Genomic DNA, 23015 nt, shown 5'->3' on the forward strand with positions numbered 1-23015 from the left:
GTAAGTAATAGCTGTATGAGAAGTAACAATTTTTTTTTGACTTATGATTAGTTTCCCTTAAAAAACTTAAGTGGCACCACACAAGAAACAACAGCGTGCTGGCATCATTGAACGAAATATATATCTCCCATGGACATGTCTGCACCGATAATACAATTTTCTTTGATTTCGTGCTATGATATATGATTCATAGTAATCGAACTAGGTCATGTTTGAATTTTATGATTTCTCGGCAATCGTAAAAGAATCATACTTGCCCTTGAAAACTTCAATCGTTATGCTATAAGTTACTTTTTTCAAAAAATCAATCAATGCAAATTTTGTAGAAAAAAGTGTTTTGTTGTTGCAATTATACCAGGTCATATATGATTCTTAGTGATTACGCTAGGTCATATATGATTCTCATTAAAAGCGAGTGAGGTAACGGGAGAAAAAGCGCAACTTCATAGCGTCTCATGTTTTATTCCATTTGTTTTTACTTGGACCATTTATTTTTAGTTACAAAAACTAAATGTTTAGGTGGTAAGAGAAGCCATAATCTTCCAACGGTGTTTTCTCCGTTTTATTTTTTTATATAATTTCTTACTTTTCAAATTATTATTATATGATTTTGTTGGTTTCTTATTAGGATCAGGTAGGATTTATTTGATCTCATACAAGGAAAATAAATTCTTAACGTGTTGATTCGCTCGTTTCATGGATATGTCACATTTATCTATGATTTCTTTGAATTCATACGGGAGTTTTATAAGAAAAGTTGAAATTCATACATTCCCTGGTCGAGGTTTGGCGGTGAATTTTCGTAAGAAATGCGGTGAAATGCGGTGAAAAAATTTCTTACATCTTTTTGCGGTGAATGTGGTGAATTATTTATTTTCACCGCGTTCTCAGTATTCTTACAAAAAAGAATCGCCCCTGCATGGGTTCGAACCTTTGACCTCTTGCATGCCTTCAACTGCATTTTCCACTGCACCAACTGTCACTTCAACCTTTAGTTTTTCTTGTGAATTTAAATCAGATCGAATAAACGTTGGAAAGAAAATGGTGCAAATTTTTGTAAGAAATGCTTTGAATTTCGTGGTGAATTTTTGTAACAAATGCGGTGAAATAAGGTGAATTATTTTTTTTCACCGCATTCACCGCTTTCACAACATTTCTTACAATAATTTGCCACAAAATGGATGCGGTGAATTTTTGTAAGAAGTGCGGTGAATTTGGCGGTGAATTTTTGTGAGAAATGCGGTGAAATGCGATAAAATATTTATTTTTACCGCATTCACCGCTATCACCGCATTTCTTGCAAAAATTCACCGCATTTCTTACAAAAATTTACCCAAAAACTTCGGCCCGGGATTGATCAGGTACAATTTTTTTGTTTTTATGGTAGGTAACTTAAAAAATTGAGTTTGGTCAGCATGAATCCAAATATGATCTTTAAATATAATCAAGGAAACTACAAAATGGATCATGATTTGATTAACTACTTTGTAATCATTAAATTAATTTCATTTATGCTTTTCTTTAAGAATTATCATTGATATGTCTTTTGTCTCCTTGAAAATAATATACTTTTTGTCAATTCACGCAATTATAGATAAGATGCACACCGATGACCGAGTCACTCATCATTCAAATTTTTCAAGATGCACTAGTAACCATATTTCATACGAATCTTAGTAACCATATTAGGTCATATCTGCATAAGTTATTAGTTTTAATTCTTAGTAGTTTTGCAAGAATTTCAAAAATTTTGAAAGTGTGCAATGATGGAATAATTCTGATACTTCGTAAAACATGTCATATGTGCACATTGTTTAATGGAGACATGAATGCGTAGCGCAATTTGAACCCACTTTTTGACGTCCAATTTGGATTAGCATTGGTTGTTCCTTTCGTCAACTCGCAGCCTCTTGGAACAGCTACCCTGAATTCTGCATCACCAGAACACAGTTCGATTCTAGCCTTCTGTCCTTGTTTAGCTTTCTCTTTCTGTTCACAAAGCAATTGTCAACAATAGTGATGTACATGCTATAGTGTTTGGGATGACCAAACAATAAAGCTTCATTTGAACAATTAAAAAAACGATTTCAACTACACAACTCATATCACAATTTCAAAGAAAATTTCCCAGCAAAATATGCTAATTTTAAAGGCAATTGCGCTGTTTTGAATTTCCCAAGCTCGAGGAAAAGATCATCAAAATCATGAAACTACAATTTCACAATAAAAAAGTATGCCACGAGTTACAATTAGTGTCATCTTAAATCATTTTTTTGAAAAATAACCCAGGTTGAGGTGTCAGACGGAAGCAAGTATGTCCAGGCCGTCCCAGACGGATAGTGTCTATGTCTAAGACAATAGAACTCAAAATCAAATGTCACGCGCAAATAAGCAAGCATTTTGCAAAAAAAAAACAAAAATGCAGAATATCATCCTTGCCATTTAACTACGAAAGAAATTAAGAAATTATACGCCTGAAAATCAATTACTTCACATTGACAAAAATCATTTTTGCCTCAAAATTAGCAAAAGCCTTTGTACAATAAATATCAAAAAGTGTTTTGATTTAAGATCCACAGGATTTCAACGTATTTTTCCGTTTATGACCCCTTTTACCTGCCTCCCAGTACATTTTGCGCCTGTTACCCTAAAAGCGGATCAAAGAGTTTGTCATGGAAAACTTGGATGCAATGTACAGGAACCATGCATGTGACCTTGTTGAGATAGATGACTCATATCATTTAATTAATCCAAACATGCATGCCAAACCCTCAGATTGCCGAAAAAAAGACAAAAATTCATGCAAATCTTGGCAATCATTGCAAGATCGTGTAAGGAACTTTTGTATGGCCTGTTCAGATCCATATATGGTTCTCGGACATGGTTGCCAAGAAAGGCCAACCCGGGAATATGCGCCCAATAACTTTGAGGGTGTCCTGTGGACTAACGCTTAAAAGTTTAAATCAAGATTTTTAGAGATTAAAAAATCTCAGGAAAAGATTGCATATGCGGAAAAATTGAGGAATAGAATTTGAACTTTTAAGCTGGAAGGTTATCGTTGTGGGAAGAAAAACAAGCAACTTTCAAGCAACAGCTTTATAAGATAAAAATTATTACTTCGGACGAAACAATCTGTCTCTCTGATTTAAATTTTAGAAGGCGCCTATAAGAAGAAAAATTTTTTTTCTTGAAAAAAAATTTGGCTAAAAGAATTGACAAAAATCAACTGAAAACAAAAATTAAATGTTTAGCTTCGGGGAGCAGCTACAACAAAGTGAGGTTTTAAAAACTATTTGGAAAAAAGTGCAACAATGAAGCATTTTGATGGCAAACCTTTGCACTATGAAAGTTCTCTGTTCTTTTAATGTAAAATTTCTCTATAACGTTAACAAATTTCCAAGTCCAGAGAACAACAGAGAGCATCCTAAAAAACCTATTCCATCATACATCAAAAAACTCTTAATTTACTTCAGCTGTTTAATCTTCACATATTTTTTTTCAAACTTTTTAAACAATTTTTATATTTGCTTGCGCATTTGATCTTTAAAAAAGTAGACCACAGTATTTCCATTTTCTACATTTTTTATTTGTATTGCATCAATTTTTTCATTTGAGCACATCATGTAGGTTGTTTGAGCACATCATGTAGGTTGTAAAATTTATCAAACTAAATAATAACATTGCCACTTAGTCCTAAAAAGTCAGCACCACCAACGCAAAAATTATTGGGACACTCTTACATATTTCAACTGCTCAAAAAATCTGAAACATTTTAAACTAAAGAAACAAAATAGTTTTTTCTAATTGAAAAATGGTCCTCGAACATTGCTCCAAAACAAAAAAATTTGTGCTGCCCAACGAAATGAAATCAGAAAACCACAAAATTGCTGATTAAAAACTAGAAATGAAACAATTGAAGGTTTAAAACGTTTCAGCTTAGAAATACATCAAAGAGGAACTCGCAGTTGAAACAGGTAGAAAGAGCTAAAACTTGTTTTTTGCAGACATAAAATTGTGAGATAAAATCAAACTACAGAAAAAACATAAATATATAAGCCTTGTGATATTCAATTATTGTTTAATGCGATAATAATTTCTATAGGTATGTTGACGGGATTAAAAAAACTTACTATTTTTTGTCAGAGAGCTAATAGAAATAATAATAGATTTTCAAATATTTTAACTTTGTTTCCTTTTTAATTTCAAGCATATCATAAAAAATGTTTTACATCGGATCCGTGACTCTTTCACACTTTATGCATATCTTTATTCGTTTCATGGGCTTTTGTCTAATTCTGTAACTGATAAAAATAAACTCAGAAGAAATTTAAAAAATTTAAAAGTTCCAATTCTTTAATTTTGCTATTATTTTAAATGTCTTCAGCATTGAGTTTTGTTGTTGTGTGAAATTTTGGAAAGATATCAAGCATTGTTGGGTAAACCTATTTCCAAAAAAAAAAGCTTTTGCTTCAACCGTATATAACAACAATTCACAATTTTTTATTTGCTCAAAGGATGTTTTTTTTTCAAAAACGATTGTAATGAGATGAATGTGGTCATAGATTTTTGGGTTATGTGATGTTTCCTGAAAAATTTGACCTAGAAGCCGTTTTTTTATTTTACTGCACTAATTGTGTCTCCATCAGGAAAGTGTTTTCTTAATTTTTGGCTTCTTGTTTGTGATACAATTTTGCAATTGTTTCTTTTTGAGGAGGGGCATATATTTTGATTTAGTTTGCAATCGGCGATCTGACTGCTTTTTATTTAAAAAATGATTCAAGCTAATCTATTTAAGGGAGGTGAACTTTTTCAAAAATTTTTCTATTGTCCGAAAAAACTTGGTTCACTATTGCTGAGTTTTGATATAATTTTTAGAAAAACAGGTTGTAATCCATCTAGTGAAAAAATTGCAAAAAGCGGGAAACTTGCAAAAAGTTGGGAATTTGTGAACATTATACAATGGCATGCAAAATCAAAAAAATTAGGTCTTCTTGCTGTAAAAACGAGCGACTGATTAAAAATTTTGATGAAAAAAACTGCCATCATGTTACTCAATAAGGTCATCCCTCCACTTCGTTTCAACTCCATAAATGAAAATAATTGACTATAATAAATGACTAAAATAGTTGATGAAAACAAATGATTTTTTTTAAAGTTTAAAAAAATTTTTAAAAAATTGTAAAAACCTGCACTGTAAACGCCTGCAAGTTGTAGAAGCCTGAGCTGTAAAAGAGTGCAATGGCCTGGGTTCTGGTGTGTAAGGGGCTGTTGTTCTCAAAAAGAGCACAATCCTTTCATTTCGAACTGAACTATAGATTACTAAGACACAAAATGTACATCCCTGCTCTATACGTCCATAACTTTTATTGTACTTGTTGTCGGTATTATTGTTGTTGTTGTCGTTGACGTTTTTATTTAAATTGTTCTGGTTGTTGTTGTAATTATTGTCCGGGGTTGAGAGTGAGGGTGAGGGGGAAGATGTCCGAAGGGTAGCATTGGCCTTGTTCTGTGGCTTAACAGTTGCACACAAGGTGGTTGCCAGTTGATCTTCTAAAGCCAAATCTCCGTTGTCCTTATTTCCTTAAAGACGCGACCACACACGTGTCATGTCCCTGACTTGTATTAATATACGTGCTAATGATTTGAAACTACCTAAAGAAGACACCTTACGTGGCCAATGTCAGTAAAAGCAAATTATAAAAGATTTTGCGTTTTGTCTACATGAATACCAAAACGTGTCCCACTTTTCACGATTTATATATATTTTCAACGATAGAATTAAGCTGAGCAAAACCTAGAAACTAGAAAAAAAAGTTACTCATATTGTTGAAAGGGCTTACATTTTGTCACGTGTATTCACGAATAAGTATCCATCAATTTGAGCATGTAAATAGCCTAAAATTTTATTGCCGAGTATTTTTAGTAATCAATTGGTACCGAATTCAAAGACTCAATTTTTCTTGTGAACAATGCTATGGGTAATTGCAAAGCCGCTTATGGTCTTGTGCATCCACCAATAGTATCGAGAGGGAAATTTCTGAAATTAATAAACAATTAGACTTCATTTCATTTCGGTAATTAAATGCTGTAACCATCAGAATGCGTGACGTCGAAACGAGTTACTTATAGTGTAGAAAATAGGGACTTGGGACGTGGAAACCAATGACGAAAGATCGTCTCAGGTTTTTCAGAGAGCGCGTTATGATTAGTGGGGGAACATATAACGAATTTCTTAGGAAATGTGAACTTAATTAGACTAGTGTCACTAGTTTCCACACACGCGTACAAGTATAAATTTAGTCTAAAAACATAGATCGTCAATATCCCGACGAAATTAAGTCACTCGATTTTTTTTGGACATTGGCCACGTAACGATTCAGTTTTGAACTAAAGTTCAGAAGTTCTGAAATTTAGTTCAGATAAAGCAGATGCCAAACAAAAATCAGTACACTCCTTACGAAGATCAAGCAAATGAATTCTCATGAATTTTTTTCAATTATGGAAGTTTTTTGTCTCTGCTTTTTATATCTTTTTACTGCACATTGTGACACAAATGCCGAGAAGTGCGTATTATCATGGCACCACGACAATCCAAATTAAAGGATAACTTGTGTTTTGCCGAAAAAATTCAGAAATACTGAATTTTTAAAACAATTAGCAATTGGTAAATTTTACTTGCCATTGAACGATGCCAAATGGATTGGCAAAGAACAACCGTTATCCCATTAGTCAGGAAATGGTTACAAATTTCGGCTCTAAAATTTTTGATGGCAAACTAGGTTTCTGGTTAGTTGTCTTCAGTCTCAATTTTAATTTTTTTCGGAGAAATCAGGCTCATCTAAAGACTTTGCCGCGATCCATGCTTTAACAAATACTCGACCCACGATTTGACCAGTCCTGATGCCAATTTTTTTGAGCTTAACATCTTGGGCATAGCAGAAGTTTCAGAGAGAAGTACTGAAATCTAGAGGCTAAATTTTGAGTCGAGTGATGCTTAAGTTGTTATGCGTCAAACAAACATCTTCTCAGCTAATTTAGATCGAGTATGGTCTTTGCATACAATTTTTTGGTGAGCGCGGTCTTTTCATAGGTTGAGGTCTAAACTTGGTGCTAAATTATTGAGGTATAAATCTAATAGTAAGAGATTAAAAAGAATAAGGGATAAACTAATATTTACTCTCCTTATTTTTATCAAATTTGGCTGGGCTTCTACAGATCTCACAATACGGGATCTCTTTATGTATGCCAGTCAAACTTGACAAAAGACATAACAAATCGAAGGCCAGATATATGCCTAAGACCTGTCTGTGCTATAAGTCTCAATTTAAAATAGTTGGGGGCTGAAAGTGTTAATTTATAAAATAGTTTAATATTAAATTACAGCTTACTAATTACCAGTTGTGTTGTGGTGAAATCAAGATGAACTGCAAGGCGATCGTTCAGATATTTAGTGGTTCAGTTCGTGACGGTAAAAAAAACAGAAATAATTGTTTAAGTTCTTTAAACAAAATAATTCAATCATCTTCTTGTTGAAATTTTCAAGTTATTTATTGAAAAAAAGGAAAGCAGTTGTCTGCTGCGGATCTCTGGAAATTGTTTCTGTCTCTCTAATTTTATTCCGTCCCACTTCGCTGAGAGAATTTACAATTTTATCTCAGCTCAGTTTGGGCCGATAGGGAGCCAATCACAAACTCACGTTCATAGTGAGGTGCTTCTTAATTTTCCTATTGGCCGAGAAGGCAAGAGAATTAACTCTTTTTTATCTCACGGAAAAATTATTGAAACTCCAAAAAATAATAAAAATCTGAAAAGCTGAGGGCATCAATTATTGATTTCGTAGGCGCCTGTTTTCTGCTTTTCCCCTCTTCTAAAATCGCAACAATTATGGTTTTCTTGGGGGCTTTTTCTGAGACTCTATTGTCTTTTCCCCTGAAGCAATCTGCTTCATCTTTATTGAAACTGAAATTAAAGAAACTGTGGTTTTACAGTTTTACAAAAGAAACTGTGGTTTTACAGGCCGCCTACGTTCAACAATGTACATCTTCTATCCTGGATATAAGCGAGGAGATCCAGGCCTAAAGTTGTGTTATTTAAATAAGTCGAACTAAGTTGTTTAAATACTTGTGTACTGGTAGTCTTAGCAAGCGTTAGTTTGTTTAGCGCGCGACGAAAGAATGGTTAATTAGCGCCTATATACGTTCGCTCTAATGCGGGATTAACTATCCGCTCATTTGTAACGGCTCTCGTAAAACTACAGCTCACCCCGATTTTTAGTAAGAAACAAATTTAATAAATTTATCTACATCATACAAAAGTTTCAAATGAAACTTAGGTAAATTGTGAGTTCTGTTCAAGTTTTCGTTGGTTGAGTTGAGATGGCGGCAGTCATTTGAGTTGGAGGTGGCAAATGTTGGTTGGTTGCGACAGGTTGTAAGAGTTGACTGGTCACGAGGTTTGATGGCGTCGTAATATAAAATCAATCGCAAAGGGCGATAATATTGGGTTATAAAACCAATCGCAAAGGGCGATAATGTTGGGTTATAAAATCAATCGCGAAGGGCGATAGTGTTGGGTTAAAAAATCAATCGCGAAGGGCGATAATGTTGTGCTTATATTAATTTAAAAATTCTGGGGGCAAAATGACTGGGCTTGATACCGGGCTCTCAACGTCTTCGATTAAAAGAACTTCTTGTATATCGTCCTCAGTTCGTTCGTAATTATCCTTTGACTGTCGTTTTTTGTGTTTTTTTCACCTTTCTTTTGAGCTCGGATATTTTGGCTGTTTGTTCTTTGTTTTCCTTCATTAATTTTGTTATTTTCTTTCCTAGCTCCAGATTCTTTTCTCCAAGTTTTTTGTTGGCATTGGTTATTTCTAAATGTTTCAAGGAGAACGTTTTTAGCATAGTTTGCGCGTTTGATTCGCTGGTTTTTGGGAGTTGATGGGCAACAACATATTGGCGCCGCCAATAGTCGTTAGGTAGTTGCTTCTCCTCAGGTGGTTTCTGTGACTCCATTTTTAGTTGTTCAATTTTCAGTTGCAATTCTTGCAACTCTGTTTCCTTTTGGAATAGTTCCTGCCTAAATTTGGTGTTTTCCTCTATTAAACTACTGGTATTGATATTTGATAGTTCTGGCATCTCGACAGGAATAGCGGAAATTGCATCGTAGGGGACTTCAATATATGCGTCGAGCATGTTATTCCTAAGGGCATAAGTGCCCTTCTTAGGGTCGCGATTTTTAATTCTCCATTTGTTGTTTTCTTCGGGAAACGAGAAGGTTTTCAGGACTGTAAGCTCTTCGCTGTTGACTAATAGCTGTTGATGTCCGTTTAACTGGATGATGTTTACTTTATTAGCAACCTCAAATTTGTTGTAGTTTGGTTTTAGGAAATAGAGGAGGGTGTTAACGTATCTCGAGTTCTCTTTGTTCATGTTCTCCTCTCTCGGTTTTTGCAATTTCAGGCATTCTGAAGGTATTTTTCTGATAGCGTCGGGAACGAGATCTTCAATGTTGTTCATCTTAAGAATTTTGTTTTTGTGACTACTAATTTGTTGGGTTGTGATTGATCTCTTTCTGCTAACTTGCCAGTTGTATTGTGGGTTATATTCTAAGCTGTTTTGGGTTGTTGGGGATTCTGTGTTTCGAGGTTTGAATGGTGGTCTTGAGAAAATAGGAGGTAGAGGAGAATGGGTTTGTGTTTGTTCTTGTTGTGTTGTCACTTGTTGATGTTCGCTGGGGATTACTACGCTTGCGAGTGTGGGTCTGGCAGTCATTGTGAATGTGTCCTTGTTAATGATCTAAAATGTTTTGATTTTGGTTAGCCTGTGTCATCCATATCACACATTATGGCTTCTTTTCAAGTTTGCAATTGTATTGCTAATATAAAAAAGTATTCTATTGTAAAAATGTTTTTGTAAGATTTTGTTGCTAACTTCTTTACTTACAAATTATAATGCTAAATGGATTTGTTATTAAAGTTTGGTAGAAAAGTTTTTGTTATGCTAAAAGTAAAGTTAACTTTAATAAAGGAAATGGGGCAATAAAAAAAATTTTATACTTATGCCAGGCGGGCAGCCCTGGCACAAGTACGTCTTTCTCCGCTGCCCAGAGGTGTGAGTCTTGGGGCGTGTGTCACACTAACACGGCTGCAACGACCCGTGCAGCTGGGGAGACAACCTTGCTGAGCTGAAAGAAAGAAATTTTTCGGGTCATTTTTGAAATTTTCAGTTATCGTGTTAGTGTTCTGAATTATTTAGGTTCAAAAGCCAGGGGGGCAGGCTGGAGAAAGCTGGGGTAACCCCTTCCCGAGGAAAAGTTAAAAGGAAAAAAAGATCGTTTGGACTTGAGTTGTTTTTGCCTTAATAGACAACGTTGTCTAAAGAATTTTTGCAAATGGGACATTTTTTCTGCTTATTTATGCACACTCAACAGAATCGGTGTTCGTCATGTTGGGAAAAATGTGGGTGTTTTGTTACTCCTAATTCTGTTTTCATTTTCTGCATAGATTGCATCGGAAGTAGGATGTGATCAGGACGGGAAGACAAGGTCGAAGACAGTTGGGACATTTAAGGTTTGGGTATCTTTTAAAAAGTGCCTTTCTGCAAGGAATACATACATAGTGGGGATTTTCTTTGGGGAATTGCTTGTGTAGTTTTTCTTCAAGTCCTTATGGGGATAGAGCCAACGGAAACCGTCCCATAGGGATTATGAAAGACCCATCGAGTGACTGTTCTTTTATTTTCCTTATACAAAAACAGGAAAACCTTTGAGAAACTGCAGTAGGATGAGATTAATGAGGAACAATATGGCAAGCAAGGTAATTAGGATTAGGATAAATGTTTTTGTGGATAGGTCTAGATTGGTCATTTTCCGTATCTAGAGAAATTTAGGCCAACTGCGGAAAGGAGGTAGTGAATAACAAAAAGGTATATTGCCAATGCGCATAAGAGAACAAATAGAAGAATAAACAATGTTATGGGGTGCATTTTGTCAATTCAATGAGTAGTGTAGAACTAGGGTGAAATAGGTGATTTGCTCCTGGTAAAAACTGAATTGAATTAGGAATATCGAGTGGATTTAAAATAAAAGCAGGAAAAGAAGTAAAATTTTGGTAGTTCTTGGACGCATTTTAGATTATGTAATTATTTTTTCGCAACGAGGGCATTATTTAGAATCCTCTACGCAGAATTTACAAAATTTGACGGGCTTATGATCACGGTGATGAAACGTTTTTGCAACAGAGTATTGAAATTTTCTTTGTTTGCAAATATCACGTTGAAACCAGTTAAAGATTGAACAGATAACATTAAATTTAGAGCTTTTAGGACAAAAATCATAGCCCATATCTTTTATAACATACTGGTAACAGAGCAGACACATTACGTGGGGTAGTTTGTTAGGGGGGTTCTCGTGTAATTTCTTGAAAACAATTGTTTCACGTCTGCAGCATAAACAATTTAATGAGACCGGCTTGGATTCTATAGTATTGGTTTCTTTGTCAATTGTATTCATTTTTGAAAGATTGTTATTCGAGGGGATTATGGGATTGGCACGGTTGGGGGATTTGGTTGTTGATTCTTTTGGGATTTTATTGTTTGTTCTATTACTAATATAATTATGAACATCAAAAAATTGAAAGGAATACTTACAACTACGAGGAAAACCGTTAACACGAAGGAGAAGGCTGCTGCAATAATCATAAGGGCCATTAAAAAAATCAAGTAATGTGGGGATAAACATTTTGGATAGTTTGTGAACGTAGTTTTGAATCGAGGATTTTATCACGGGTTGTTTGGGTCAATTGTTTGTTAGCATAAAGGGCATTTAGTAGCTGTGAAACTCAAACACTGCAAACAAATTGATTTTTTCGGGTGTAGGTTTTTGAAGTGGCTGTGGCAACTGAATAACTTTTTGAACTCTTGACAAGAATTACACTGGAAATAGTGGCAACGACTGATTGTATAAATGAGAGTGACGCAAATGGGGCATTTAGGTTGGTTCCAATATTTAATTAGTTCATTTCTACAGGGAATGCAAGCAAAAAGGGGGAGTTGACCGTTTGGGTTTTTGTGCAATTTTTTGAATTGATGACAAGGGAGGTAACAAATAGGACATTCGATTTTTGGGGTTGAGTCAATTTGTGGTTGCTGAGAGAATATTTTCAAAATGTTTCCCATCATATGGATAAACCAGAGATAATTGGGTATGCGACTTCTAATCCATGGTGTTCAAGTTCGTTGGGGATAGTTACATTTCAATCTGCGCAAAAAAAAATTCCAGTGTTTCTCGTTTGGATAGATGTAATAATGATTAATGGTACCTGTGCTTAGGAGCATATAAGTTATTTTGATACATGCTTTATATTGTGTGAAACAGATAATAAACCATCTTTCTGCTTTAACAATTTTAACTTTTTCTTTACCAATGAACAAAATCATTTTATTTTTTAACAATTTGGAATAAAATGAGGGAAAAAGAAAAAATTGATCAGAAAAAAAGGATAGAAATAATGAGCAGGGAGAGAAAAAAAATATTTTTCGGGGCTAGAAAATTATGTGAAACAAATTATTTTACTGAAGAGCGCCCAAGTTGACTGGGAAGTGCTCTTCGATATCAATGAGTGCAAGAAAGAATTCCCAGTGCATCATTCCCATGGTGACCCGAGTAGAATCCTCGCATCCACGTTCGTAGTCAGTAACATGTATGATTATGCAGGGTTTAATTTCTGTAGTGGGAGTTTAAATGAATGATCTCTCGATAGACTCTACTTTGACTAGGCGCTCACCAAAGGGGAACAGCATTATAGAAGATCTAAATTAAAAGGGATTTTAGAACCATTCAAAGCTTGGGCTATATTTACAAAGAATGTCAAATAGGGGGAAGATGGTGTTAAGGTAATGGTTCCATCAGTCCAAGTGTTTAAATATTCGAAATGGATAATTAGTTGTGGTATTACTCTGTTACATTTTGTTGTGACAAATGATTTTTCAAAAAATTGAATTTGTGCAAGGTAATTTTGGTATGAGAAGATCATTGCTGTTTTTTAATTGTTAATTGTTTCCAATTCTTTAGAAATCATATCGTTTTGACAAGAATCACTTTTTTGCATATCAAAATAAATATTGTGAGGTACACAGTTTGGATTTTCTAGAATAAAGAGGATGAATTTCCAATGAACTGAGAGAGGATTAATACTTATCAAACAAATTTTTTCACTTTGGATTTCTTTGAGCGTTACTAGCATAGTAGGTACAGGAGTTGGGTATGCATCAAAAGATCGTTGAATTTTTTGACAACTCTACAAATTTACTGTTAACTGCGAGTATCATAGTTTAGAATGATACTTAAGCAATGTAGATTGGATGTTGTACTTGAAATACCGAGTTCTTTTTGTAAGCTAGACAAATGGTGAATTCGGCGAACTGAGGATGATTAATGAAAATAGTTAAAAGTCTGTAAATATTTGTCATGGGTTTTTTGCGAGAGTCATTATACTTATAGCGGAAACATAGTAAACGTCTAATAGCTCAAAATTCTGGTTTCCGTTTCTGACTTGTAAGTTTCTACTAGTTAAATGAATCCTGTTTGCTGGTCTAGCACATTAGGCAAACTATTAGGGTCGAATTGTGCTAAATACACGAAGTAATTCCAATACAACGAATGAGGGGTTAAACTCACACTATCGTTTTCCCAAGTGTCCCAAAACTCAAAATTTATAACAATTTGAGGGAAAATGTCTCGGTGAACAGGATTTTGGACAACGATTGATATTTATAGATAATATATCAATCTGATTCACTGTAGCAAAATCGGAGTAGGGAAAGAGTGCAGAAAATAGCTAGATAGACATAGTTGGATTACCAAGTTGACAAGTTGAAACTGGATTATATGAAATAAAAAGAAAGAAAGAAATCCATACATGTCTCTCAATGTTGAACTTACGAGAGAATTCAAAATCTAGTAATATTTTTCTTCAGGCGCTTTGAAACAATTTCGTATTCGATTCCAATTTTTACAAAAGTAATTGTGTTATCAATCAGGGCTCCTAACAACGAGAAGTATTGAATATTTGAATTCGTTACATCCAAATCTATAATGTCACTGAAGTAGAAAGATGCAACTCTAATAGTTACAGTAGTTTCCAGGGCGGAAATACTTGATGATAATATTTGTCCGATGTATTGTCCAAATCGAACGAATAAAGCGTTAGGCTGTTTTATGAATTTGGGTTGCATAACATAGCATCCTTGAGGTATATCTAAACAAGATATTAACTAATTTATAAGATCTAATACAAAGATATTTTATTTTTTTAGACAATTTATTTTTTATAAAAAGGATGATTTTTCGTCTTAGTCACAGCTTTATGGAGGTGCCACCACACTTCGAATGGTAGCATCATTGTGTGGTTGTGGTTGATGTGGGTCGAGACTTGGGTATGCTACTTTACTGTTTTCAGTAAGACAATGCTCATCAGTTTTAATTTCTCTTGGTTGATCCTCAACGCATTTGTAAGTTTTTTCTATTGTGCTGTAAGGTTGATAATTACTAAGTGGTAAAAAAGATTGTTGTTCTGTGGAGCCGACGGTTTGGTTTCGTTAGAGAATACTGGTGTAAAGAATGATAAGATACAAAGATTATAAGTCGCTCCTAATAGAATTTACCCATTGTTTTGTTGGATATTTTGTGGATTTCGAACGCTCTTATGATTGTTACGATTACATCAGTTAAGAATTTTATGCACAAGAAACAAGCAAAAAAGACTCCAATTTTTTCCAGGTAAAAAGTGATGATTCCAAAGGTGCCTTTGAACTGGTCTGTAAAAAATGTAGCCGAAAGAAGAGAATCTAGATAAATTTGTCTGTTAATTCCCATTGCTGACGCAGATGTCTTTTTGAGAATAGTCTATGCTTCTTCCTTCTAGAACTTCTCTTGAAATTTTTGTCAAAACAGATTTTGAAGCTTCCGAATGCAAGATATTGTCCCAAAACGATTTAGGTTGATTTGGTGTGTAAATTCCGGCACGTTGTGATTCGTAACCGGTAAATTTTGGAATAGAACTAATAACTCTTGAAGAGAATATGTTTGGCGGTTGTAAAGGAACAGGTGATGGCATCAAATGGTACCATGAATTTTCATTATCAATATCTAATAGGTAGGCACTTTTATAGCCTCCAACACAATCTACTTCGTTTGCAAATGGGTAAGTTCGTCGACTAATTGGGTCGACAAACAATGTCCTACCATCATAATGAATAGGAATCCTATCATAACACTGCTCAAGAACCTGAAGTGGTGAGTTTCGTTTTGGACAGTAGTACAGCCAACCTATGCTACCATCTGTGTCTAAGAACATCGAGCGGTTGCCGGTTAACATGTATCCAGCTAAACGATTATTTTGGATAGCCTGCATAAGTATCATTTGTTTCTGAGTTCGATCAAGTTTGCATTGTTCTATGACCAAACCTTTCCATGCTTGTTTTATTTGCATGTAATTATGACATATGACAAAAATCCATTTTTACCGCAAAGTTAAGATCATAGTCTAACTTGTCTTTTTCTAAGTGTCCCATGCAACAAAACCATTGTCGGATGTTCGGATCTGTTCATCTGAAGGCTTCCTATTAAACCCATTTACACTTAGGCTATTGTCAGGTTCAACACGAAGTTTATGAAAAAATTGTTGAGTTTTTATTTTGTAAGGTTTGCCAGTCTTCATATTAAATCCGCCTTTATAAGAAACATATAAAGAATCTAAATTTGTTCTGTAATTAAATTCTCGTTTTCCACACACCTTTTCTTTTTCATCAATTACTCTAATTTTTATGTCCATTTCAGCAGGAGAATACCTTCCTGGTCTTTCATAGGGCGTCTCCGGCTTTTCATCACTCACTATGAAATACTGTACGTTACCAAGTTCGTTTTCATGTTTTAGCATTTTTGCGTTTTGTGAAAATCTTTTAGTAACTATACAATTTTCCGGTGCCTCCCAGTTGTATGCAAAGGGGTCGAGTGATGTCGAATGAAAACCTCCTTCTGAGAGGGCACAAGGAAGTTTTAGTCGTTGACTGTTATAGACAGTTCTGTCATTAAGCTCAATATCGAGTACGGTTTCCTGCATCAGGGTTTCAAAAGAAAAATGTTTAATTTGACCACGATTATCACAAGATGTTGATGAATCACCTTCAAGATCAACTCTCTGGTTTTCATAGGAGACAGTTTTTATGCCATGTTTTATGTCAATTTATATGTCATCATTATCAAATTCGGTAACAGTAATTTTTGCAGTTTTATTAGCGTTTAGGCACTGTTCGGGTGAAACAATAGTATCGTATGTTATTATTGGAGCGTTGTGTACAATTGATGAATGAGAAAACATACCACAATTATAACGAATGAGCATTGCAGTGATTTTTCACATAAGTGCTTTGACAAAGGTCCGATAAGACCGCTGATAAAGTGTTACATGTCTATCGACCATCTGAATGTTTTCTTGTGTAATTTTGCAAGGAGAAACTTGTGTTAAAGCATACATTTTGTTTTCTTTCATTTTAGAACAGTCATAATGAATGACCCTAAGTTTGTTAGATAGGTCATTAATATCCTCAAAAAGAGGTCCAGTAGCGTTAATAACTATAGAAAAAGTACAAAAGTAGAAAAGACTCACAACTAAATAAGGAAAATAGAGGTTTTTGAAAAAAGGATATCTTTTCATCCTGTTACTTTTAGCGCGTCAAGTCGAGAGCTAAGGCTATGAGTTGTAGTAATAGGCACTGCCAGTAAATGTTGACTGGGTTTATTATTACCTAAAACAAAGTTAAGTAAACCCGGCTTGATAGCGTGATGGCGGCTTGGCCGAGCGTCTAGAAATTCGCCTATTATTATTATTACTTTCTAAAGTTTGTAAATTAGAAGGTCCGTGTTCCGACGTATTAGGGTGGAGAGGACTTAAATTAGGGTCTAGAGGTATTCTTGGATTGTGCTGTGGGCAAGGAGTTGAACCGCTAGGCAGGTGTGTTTGGACTGGAGGTGGGTTATCACGACCACCTGATCTTGCTTCGTTGAATCCAGAATCGAAATTGGTAGGAGTTCGGTCAGGGTCAATGTTCTGCACAGGGGAGTGTCTTCGTATGAAATTCTCCACGGGGAAATATTCGGTGTTAGTGGGGCTTTGGAAGCAGATTTTAGTCAAAGGACTGTTGAGTTTATTCATCTGACTCGTCATTAGATTATGATAAAATGTGTCACAATTATTTTTATCTATACCATATTCTAGGGTTAACTCTGGTATAGTTTCAGTAGCTGGGTAGTACTCGACTAGGTGATTTCTATGAGCGACCTTCCTGGTGGCCGGGTTGCTATTTAAAGTTAATTCATAGATAACATTGGCTAGTTTTTTAGCTACAGTATAGGGACCTGATCTTAGTTCATGTAGTTTTTTTTGACGTTCCTAACTCAGTTTGATGGTTTTCCATTAGAACTTTTTGTCCAACCTCAAGTGGCTTGCCTAACTTGTGTTTGTTTCTATTTATATGTGCGCGTTTATTAGTTTCTAAGCTCTTTTTATAAGCTTTATTGTATACCTGTTTGAATTGGTTTTCTCGCATAAGCAACGAATTGTTAATAGTTGGTTTTTAGAAGTTTGTAAATTTCGGTGTTTTTTGAAGTTTGCAAGGTATGCCTGTCAAGAGGCAGCTCTTTGCAAAACTCGGAAGAGCATGTGAGTTGTGAATTTCGTGGGAGTCCTAACTTGAGTGACAGAGGTATCTGTGGTTTTTGTCCAAACACAATTTCATAAGGTGAGATTCCAGTACTAGCATTTGGAACCGTGTTATGAGAAAAAGCAAATTTTGGTGCCAGTTCATCCCATTTACCTCGAGCTTGTTCTAGAAAAATTCGGAAATGTGCTACTACATGTTTGTTTTGGATCTCGACTTTACCATTAGTCCAAGGCGCATAAGCAGTTCGATGTGCGGGTGTTATACCTAATTCATGAATATAACTCGCAAAATCTTGCTTTATGAATGCCGAACCCTTATCATAAACAAGTTATTGTGGTATTCCAAAGGACAAGATGAACTTTTCTAAAGCTTGGTGTCTACTGCGTCTGTGGAACGTACAGCGTATACTTGAATGAAACGCGAACATGAATTGACAATAACTAAACAATGATGTTTACGGTTCGATGGAGGATTTGAAGGTCCTTTGTGATCAATGTGGACCGTATGAAAGGGGAATGGGACTGTATCAGTCCACTTTTCGAGAGGTGCTTCGTGAATGTCTCTCCGTTTTTGTTTATTTTATTTGGCATTCAAGGCAATCAGCAATTAGGTTTTCAATCCATTTATACATTCCGGGCCAATAAAAAATCGTTTTACATTAGCAAGTGTTTTTTCTAAACCTACATGACCTGACAGTTCACAATGAGCTAACTGAAAAACATTAAAGAACAATGACAATGGTACACAAATTTTTAAGTATTCAATATCTGGTTCGTCTGTTTGTTGTTGAATACATAAGATGTTACTTACAAAACGTAGTTTCTCGAAGTTATTAATGTAAGACATTATGGCTTTAGATTGTCGGAATTCAATTTTCTTTTCATCTTTGTTATTGTTCATCCTTAATTGGCGAATTTGTTGTATCACTGGGTCTTTTAATTGTTCTTGACAAATTACCGATGTATTTAAATCAACTTGTTTAGAGACGATTGTCATTTTATCGGTGAGTTCTCTTGCATCTTGTATTTTTGCATTTTCGGGAAATTTTTTTGCTAATTCGGTTTTATCTATACAAGTGCTATTTTTAACGAGAAAAACTTTATCGTATTCTAGAGGGAATCTGTACTCCGAGTCTGTGGTATTAGTTTGATCAATGTAGAGTTTGTCAAAATCTAATTCCGGAGACTGGTTCCCATTGAACAACTCAAATTCCGAAATTGGGTCAAAATTTTGTTCGGTTATTCTTTCATCAGAGTAGGAATCAATTTCTGTATAGTGATCAGACGTTTCGTCCTCCTCCTGTTCTGATACAGGGGTTATTCCATGTTTGCGGTGACGCCTGTAGTGGTTAATTGATGAACCATGCGAGAAATCTTCCGAAATATTGTTTATTGAGCAGTCTGTTTTGATTATTGTCGTACTTTTGCTTTACCATTTTGTCATTTTTGTAAGTGAATTTGTCAATAACCGTTATGCTTTGTTTTAGGATTGGAAAGAAATCATCTGCTGGTCCCTTTTCATTATCACGCAAAATGAAATATTTTTCCTCGTTACCATGCTCGTCGTAAAAACTAATGTCTTTTGGTATCTTTTTGTGTTTAGGTTGATACTTGTCGAGATCTTTAAGTTTTACGTTGCGACTTAGGATTTCGGGAAAAGCTTAGTTTTTTCCTTCAGTCCAAATAATTTTCAAGTTCTGAAATTGAGATATTACTAATTGGTACCTAAAAAACCTGTGAGAGAGTTTTCTTCTTCTACCCCATATATACATTAAAGGCTTATGGTCTGTGTACACATATACAGGATGGGGAGAACCAATTAGGTAATGCTCATAGGTTTGTAAAGCAGATATTACACAGCAAAATTCGCGTGCTGTGGTGCTCATTTTTTGTTCCTCTTCAGTGTAAATTCTAGAGTTAAAAGACACTATTCGTTTCCCTTCTGGAAACTCTTGAACGAGAATTGAGCCTACTCCTATAGAAGAAGCGTCTACATGCACGTGGAAAGGGTATTTAGTATCAGGTATTGCTAAGATAGTATCTTCGCTAATCCTGTTTTTAATGTCGTTAAACAGTTTTTCGTGTTCTGTTGTCCAGGCAAATTTAGTTTCTGTGCGGGTTAGGTCATAGAATGGTTTGCAGTCAACATGCAGATTTTTGATGTACATGCTATAGAATCCTAATCAACCTAGAACTCTCATGACATGACGTTTGTTTTCAGGCGACTTAAGTGCTTTTATATCTGCTACTCGCTTTTTGACTGGTTGTATTCCATTTTTACCTACCACGTGTCCCAAGAACTGAACTTTCCTACGGAAAAATTTAGTCTTTTCAGTTTGAGCTTTTAATCCTGATTTCCTTAAGAGTTCATGATACTTGTCAATTATTTCAAACATTTCGGTTTCATCTTGTACTTGCATGATGGTGTCATCAATGTACGTTATAGCTTGTTTTTTTATTAATGGTGCAAAATGAATAGTCTTTAGACGGCTGAAGAAATTAGGTAGACAGCATAGTCCATAGAATCCGCGTTCAAATGTGTATTGCTGTGGACCAATTACAAAAATTACCAGCTCTTTGGTTTCCTCTGTTAGGGGCACTTGGTTAAACGCTAAACAAAGATCACTGGTTGTGAAGAAATTACCTTTAAGTCTAGTTAATAGGCTTCCGATTGGCTCTAGTGGCCATGAATGTCCACTAAGATCTGTTATTGAATTCAAATATCGTGCATCTACAACCAGTTTTACTTTGTTCCCCTTGGGTAAGATTTTGATTGGATTAATAAACTCTGATCCCATTTCTTTATCATTACTCATTTCCCTGATTATACCTGTTTTACACAGCTGTTCCAAAAAGTTTTCAAGTTTTTCTTGATAATGTAATGGTACTTTGGATGGTCTCTGTTTTGTTAAAGTTGAATTTGGTAAGAGTTTGACATGAAATTTTTGCTTTATCTTTCCAACATCGTATTTGTGTTGAGAATAATCGTCCTTGTTTTTAGTCAGAATTCTCAGTAATTTGTCTAAGTTTTCGTCATTGATGTCAGCTTGACTGAAATCAATTTTTTTGAGAAACGCTTGATCGTTATTGTCAAATCTGTTAAGTTTTTCTTTGGGAAGTTCAACGGGTCTGATGTTTTCATCAGTTGTTTCTAATTGTGGCTTAAGATCCTTGAGGTCGACGCTAAAGTCTGTTTCTAACTCGTAGTTGTTGGTAAAATCTTGCTGTTTTTTTCGCTTTTCTGTTTTCTGTTGCTTTTCAGGAAGGTTGTTTGCGAAGAAATTTTTTCACTAACATGGAATATTTGATCCCAATTAGTGTCACTATTCATTAGGTGGTTTATGAATGCAACGTTGTCAATTACAAAAAATTCTGGGTCTTGTCTAATTTCAATGTCTTCTAAACTGTGCCCAATAGGACCCTTTTGGTTGACAACCTTGTTGTATTGAGGATTGTTTAGCATTATTGGTAATTCTTTTTCTTTTCTAAAACACTGAAAGTTGTAAGTATAAATTCCTTGAGCTTGCAGTTCACTTCCAATTACGAAGGAGGTTCTCTTTCTGAAAAATTCATTTGGTGGTCTAATTGATATTACTCGAGTTGATTTTGGTGCTAATGGTAGTTGCTGGTCAAGAGTTACAATTTTGTAAGAACTAATGTATGGATAGCTTTTCGTTTGGTATCTAGATAATAGGACGGCTACTTCAGGGTAAGTTTTTAAATCAATTTTTGGAGTGGTTAGGTCAATAGATTTTACTGTGGATTCAAGGAAATCCATTCCCGACAAATTCGGCTTGCAACCATCTTTGGCTGAAACCCATGTGGTAACTTCCACCTGATACTTTCCTTCAATGTCGAAAGAAGTTTTGAAAGTAATTTGACCTAGAAGTTTTAGTTTCTCACCATTAACCGCTAAAGTATGATTTTTTGAAACTTTCATCTCAATGTGTTGTAATTTACATAGTTCAAAATAAGTGTGGTAATTAATTATAGAGCTTGATGCTCCTGTGTCCAATAAAAACTGTATTTCTAAGCCGTTATTTTTATTTTTGTCTCCGACGGATTGGTATAAATTAATATAAATTTGTGAGTAACTTGCTTCGTTATCAGTAGTGTTTATGAACGGAGACCTGTCTAGTTTAAATACTCGTCGTTGAGATTCTCATTATGTTATGGTAATAGTCTCTGGGAGTTTCACTGGTAAAGTGGACTCGAGGGCTTCGCCTTTCACTGCTATCTCTTGAATGAGTATTATTGTTTTGTCTAGTAGGTGTCCTATCCCAGTCATGGTCTCTACTCCTATCACGATATCGATTATCTGATCTTAGAGGACCGTTGGTTTGTCTGTCCCTACTATTTTGCCTATTGTTATCTCTGTAAGAATTGTTTCGATGATTATTTTGTCGTTCCTGTGATCGGTTATCGTAAGATGATGACCGGTAATTGTTTGAAGAATTTGATGGGTACGGTGATCGATGTCGATAGTTTGATCTAGAGTTGTTTTGATAATTGGATTGGTTTTGGTTACAACTATTTCTGTGTCTTTCCTAGAACTTCGATTGTCATATTTGTTTGATTTGTAATTTTGTTGACCTGGTGAATGGCTCTTACTACGTTTATAATTATCTGTCAACTTTTCTCGTTGTTGAGGCGGGTTTCGATTTTCAATTTTAAAGTCTTTTTATTTAAAGCAGAATGCTATTGTGTGACCTGAACGTTTGTAAAATTTGCAAAATCTAGTCTGGTTTTGTTTAAATCTGGGATTGTCGTTGTTGTATGTGGCGTTTATTTTATGATCTTTCATTAGATTTGCAATTTCTGTGAGTTGGTTCTTTAACCCTTCTATTTCTATTTTATTGTGGATACTACTTGAGGCATTAGCCGTGAATTCGCTACTAACAGAAAAACTTAAGTTCTTAGTTGCTACATGATCCTGTAATTGTTGCCAAGTTGTAGTTGGGGTTTTTATTAACAACTGATGTGCCTTTTGCTTGAGTGCAGGTGGCGTTAATCCTCTTACAAAGTACTCCATACATTTAGCGTTACGCTGGTCGTTGTTAAAATCTGGATCTGGCCGTCCTTTTTAGACTGCTTTTGTTACTCGGTGTGTATAGCTTTTTATCAACTCATCTGCTTGCCTTTTAATACTCTCGACTTCAATTCTTTTCCAATACTTATCTTTTGCATCAATGAAACGGGCAATAAACTGATTTCTAACTTCGTTCCATGCTAAACCTGGTGCTAATGTTTCAAACCATTGGGCTGCTGGCCCACGCAAAACCGAACCGAATAAAGC

At 35.1% G+C, this 23015-nt stretch overlaps 1 protein-coding gene across 1 annotated transcript in view; it reads right to left on the reverse strand.

Annotated features, from left to right (window-relative positions):
• LOC142351736 (uncharacterized) overlaps positions 1-23015 on the reverse strand; it is a 48177-nt gene that overhangs the window by 6100 nt on the left and 19062 nt on the right. Inside the window, exons 5-6 of the mRNA XM_075403882.1 lie at positions 5342-5550; positions 1854-1989 (exon numbers count right to left, since the gene is read on the reverse strand). Coding sequence (XP_075259997.1) covers positions 1854-1989; positions 5342-5550 — 345 coding nt within the window. The remainder of the gene's footprint in view (positions 1-1853; positions 1990-5341; positions 5551-23015) is intronic.

Source organism: Convolutriloba macropyga, chromosome 13 (genome assembly GCF_964194025.1).
Source record: "Convolutriloba macropyga chromosome 13, txConMacr16.3, whole genome shotgun sequence".
In the NCBI taxonomy this organism is placed as follows: Eukaryota; Metazoa; Xenacoelomorpha; order Acoela; family Convolutidae; genus Convolutriloba; species Convolutriloba macropyga.